Source organism: Austrofundulus limnaeus, unplaced genomic scaffold, assembly GCF_001266775.1.
Source record: "Austrofundulus limnaeus strain Quisiro unplaced genomic scaffold, Austrofundulus_limnaeus-1.0 Scaffold0, whole genome shotgun sequence".
Lineage (NCBI taxonomy): Eukaryota > Metazoa > Chordata > Actinopteri > Cyprinodontiformes > Rivulidae > Austrofundulus > Austrofundulus limnaeus.
The window spans coordinates 541,991-546,485 of NW_013952402.1; the positions used below are offsets into that span (position 1 = coordinate 541,991).

A 4,495-nucleotide genomic window follows, 5' to 3' on the forward strand; every position below is an offset into this window, starting at 1 on the left:
CCCTCCAGGACCCTGCTGAGGGTGTAGAGCTGGTCCAGTGTTCCACGACCAGGACGAAAACCACACTGCTCTTCCTGAATCCGAGGTTCGACTATCCGATGGAATAAAGAGAATAAATCGAGTGTTTTTCAGTGAAATATGGATGCTAACATAAGCTAATATGTAGCATCCATATTTACTTGTGTAAACGTGACGAGCTGTGTGTGACATCATGCCTTCATGGCCGTGGACTGTTGGCTGGAGTCTAATGTAGGCATCTAAAACATAATGTGAACGACCACGCAAAGAAAGTGAATCTGCGCATTAAGACCTGCAGTGTGAACTTCAGCCTGATTCACTAAATGATGATTTTTACAGTTCATTTAATCCTGACCAGCAGCAGCTGATCAGTGAGGTTTTTAATCGCTCACCAGTGGAATGACTTTTTCCTCCTCTCTGCATCTTTGCTTCAACCTCTCGTGGCACGTCTGAGGAGACGTCTGCAGGTAAACTACAGAGACACACATAAACCTTTATTAACAGCTTTTAACGCTGTTCATGACATCATATACTTTGAGCTTTGTTTCTGATTTAATGTGCAACTAATGGTTACTGTTTGTTTAGTTTAAATAAATGGAATGCTTAAAAATGCTCACAAAATGTTTCATATTTTATATAATTATTCTTGTTTAAGAGTTTAGTTCCTGTCATTAATCTAATAAAACAAATGAAGGTTTAATGTGCTTTCAGACATGACAAACGCCTCTCTTCTGTTTGTCATATTTCAACCCTTTTTTTTATTTTAGAAATAAGAAACTAATTTTTACACGTACACAAAACTGAAATGTTTGAACTTTTAATAACTCTCGTGTTCCTACCAATCAGGTCGACAGGCAGGAAGATGTTTGTTGTGATCCAGTCAAACCACTCGCTCAGAACAGCGTAGTCCACCTCGGGCATTTGTCCGCTGAGGGCGGGGACAGCAGGAGGAAATTTTTAAGACTTTCAAATTAAAAGAGATAATGTGCAAAATTATACTTCAGACCTTTTGTAGGGAGGTTCTGTAGAAAGAATAAGAAAAGTAAACATCTTACCTGTTGCAGATGGCTTTTTGAATGACAACAATTTAAAAAAAAAACAAAGTTTATTTGGCTAGTTGCTGCAGGGATGAAACCAAAGTGGATCGACTAGGAATACATTTACAAATATTGAGCTACAATAACTCCAAAACATACTGTACTTTGAGTATTATGGGATAGCAAACTCCTTTTTTTTACTCAATATGGCCACCAAATCTCCCTGAGCAAATGGTTAAAAATCAGTCATATTTAGTGATCTCGAACTGCATTTTGGTGTTTTGGTATCTGACGATGATCCTCAAATTGCTAAAATCTCTGTTTAAGATTCAAGATGGCTGCCACAGCTACATTGGCAAAAATGGCTCTTAGGTCAGGGAAACATTAGTTTTCTAAAAACAAACACTGTTTTTACATGTTTATTTTTTAACAAGACAAATACTGAAACTGAACATGAGTCAGTTCAGTTTGGATAAAGAACTCTAGTTTCTATCTCAGTTTTAGTGTTTTTGTGACAGATGCTGATTTTCTTCACATTGGGTTTTTGATTTCTCTAAGGGCCAGCTGCAAGAATGATGTCTAGAAAAGATGTGCTGTTTGAAATTTATTACTGTAAATATGAGATGTAAGTAAAACAAACATTTATTTAGAAAAAGTCAACTATTTTAACTTTACTCTGCCGTAATTTCCATATTTTGTTTACACTGATTCTAACTCTATTTTTATTCCTGAAGAGAAAGTAGCAAAAGTAGCAAGTTTTAGCATTTTAGGTGCATCCAGGGCCAGCTCTGACAGGAAACTCTTTATATTCCTGCTGAAACGACTGTTTAATGTGAAACTAATAGAAGAGCAAAGGTTTCTAAAATAAAGTTTGAATAAACCTCGAAAGTTATTTTACAACGCAGCCGTCTCACTCTGATTAATCTCAGTCTGGTCAGAATTGTTTAAAGGATTGTCTACGACAGGTAAGATATTAACAGTTGGTAGCTTTTCCACAGAGCTGAACTATTACTTTTAGTTATTTTGAATCAATGTTGAGGTTTTTAAATTAATATGAGAATAGTTCAACACGTACTGTGATTAAGTCACATTAAATTGCAGCAGAAATGGTTCTGAATGAACAGAGAATATCTTAGTTTTCAGATCAGAGCCTAATGAAGATAAAACCTCATTTATGAACTCAGTTTATGCTGGATTTCATGTTTTAGTCTGTTGTTTGATCCTGATTCCAGTTACTGATACCTTCGATAGAGATTCTCCACAAAGATGTACTTGGCACTGAAGATGGACCTCTCCAGCATCATGACGGGAGCAGACTGAAACCATGATGGGAATACAGGTTATTCTGTGTGCTACGATCAGTGTTAGTCCAGTAGCTGCATGTTGGCCATGTGCTTACAGCAGCTGACAGGTGTCTCTCCAACATGGTGAGCTGAACGTAAGTCTGCAGCGTGATCCCCCAACGCTGAGGATCCTGGTACATCAGGGCCTAGAGGCAAAGGGAAGAGCTCAGAAACAGTTCACAGCTGCAGAGTTCAAACAAATATCCTAATATTCAAACATCCCATGGAGCTCCATTAACCTCTTAAGTCCCAACGGGTTTTCTTGATGTTTTTGCTCAAAATACCACGCTAAAATGTAATTGAGTGTATCTCAGCATTTACAAACTCAACTGAAATAATCTTGGTGTCAAAATAAAGCTAACACTTGGGAGATTTTATTAGAAGTGTAAGTATTAAAACAGCTGCTGTGGTTTTAGAGATATTGAGGATGGAGCATAATTTTTTAAAAAAAATTTCCCTCCCGTCTGAATATGTTTTTCATTAAACAGTATATAACCTATTTAAAACCATAAATCCACTTGTGGACATTACCTGTGCAAAGATTCATGCTGCTAAAATGAACTGGAGCAAAGTTAGAGGTTTTAGTAAAGAAACAATTTTGCATTTTGTCATTCTGCACAGGACAGACCATGATGGTAGCATTAATAAATGTTAAGAAATCTTAAGTTTTTACATCTAAAAGTTGTTGTTTTTTCTTACCAGCCTTAAAAAGACTTGTTATTGAATGTTTGTTCTTTTGAAAAATTATCCAAACATTTATTTGTCACCATATATATTACATAAAATAACGACAAATTATATTTGATTTCATTTGGATCATATTCACTCAAAATCAAGTGAAAAAAAAAAACTTTCAACACACTTTATAACATATTTTGGTATATACTTTGGCTTGCTTTAAAAACAAAATGTCATTATTTTCCTTTGATTTGTTGTAATTAATTTACAATGTAAAAAATGTACCATTTTCTACAGTTTGTTTACTTTCTGATTCAACTGCCTGTCGTTTGAACTGTTTGTTGGATGTGAATATAGTTTCCATCAGCTTTTAGTCAAGATTCTTAGCTTTGTATTGATACCAAACATGTCAAGGTTCAACTTACCTTAAGTTAACACAAGTTAAAAGAAATAGAAAACGGGAAAAGAGGTTAATTATTATCATGAAGAGATCACCAGAGCAAACCTGCCAAGACAGCAGCCTGTGAGGGTGAGGACCTGAAGTCTGATCTTCACTGACCAAGACAAAAAGCCACTGAGCTCCTCGTTTTCTCGAATCTTTCTAGATTTTCTACATATTCTGACTCAGGGCAGAAATGAAGCATTGTTTTATTCTGACATCAGCTCCGCAGTGAAAACAGCAGCAGCGCAGTGAATTACCAGAGGGTTGTGTCCGCGGACATTCCTCCATTTAGAAATTGGTTCAGTAACGATCTGAAACAAAGAGAAGACAGGACTGATGAACAGTTTTCACGTTGTGTCGCTTCATAACATTTTAAAGCAGCGAGACAAAACAAATCCCTGTTTGACAAATCCAGACTACATTCAGTGCTTCAGCTGGAGTAAACTACAGCCTCTACAATGCATATATTTTTGAAAAACAATGAGGTGTATAACACAGCTGGTTTTTCATCATGTCTTTGTTTACATGTTTGAATTATTCTGTGCTTTTGCGAAGTCTTTATGGATTCCTCCCTCCATCTCTCTTTAATCCTCTGTAAGCTTGCAGACTTTGGTTCTCTCCAGCCAGTCTCAGTGCCAACCTTCAGGAGTGCATTCACAAAGATTTAGACTTTGTTTTGACACACCTCTATGTTGCTCGTCCTGCTGAAGTATTCCAGGCATGTTGTCTTTCCACTGGCAATATTCCCCTCGATGCAGATCTGAAAACAAGAGAGGAGAGAACAGGTCGGTCATCTCCTGTCAGGCTGGTCTGAGCCCGCGGTAAAGCTAGCCGGCTCTGACTCCAGCCGGCCCAGCGCACAATATACCATTGCGCGGTAGCTCAAGACATTATGTCCTGATGCATCTCAGTAATCCGGGTAAAAAATCAAAAAGAAAAAAATTGTATAGGTCCTCTGGAAGGGTTCTTCTCTAATG

General features: G+C 37.2%; 1 protein-coding gene across 1 annotated transcript in view; it reads right to left on the bottom strand.

Annotated features, from left to right (window-relative positions):
- Positions 1 to 4,495, bottom strand: part of tk2 (thymidine kinase 2) — an 8,104-nt gene that overhangs the window by 1,950 nt on the left and 1,659 nt on the right. The window contains exons 3-8 of the mRNA XM_014004453.1: positions 4,204 to 4,278; positions 3,776 to 3,829; positions 2,455 to 2,544; positions 2,298 to 2,371; positions 858 to 946; positions 411 to 490 (exon numbers count right to left, since the gene is read on the bottom strand). Coding sequence (XP_013859907.1) covers positions 411 to 490; positions 858 to 946; positions 2,298 to 2,371; positions 2,455 to 2,544; positions 3,776 to 3,829; positions 4,204 to 4,278 — 462 coding nt within the window. The remainder of the gene's footprint in view (positions 1 to 410; positions 491 to 857; positions 947 to 2,297; positions 2,372 to 2,454; positions 2,545 to 3,775; positions 3,830 to 4,203; positions 4,279 to 4,495) is intronic.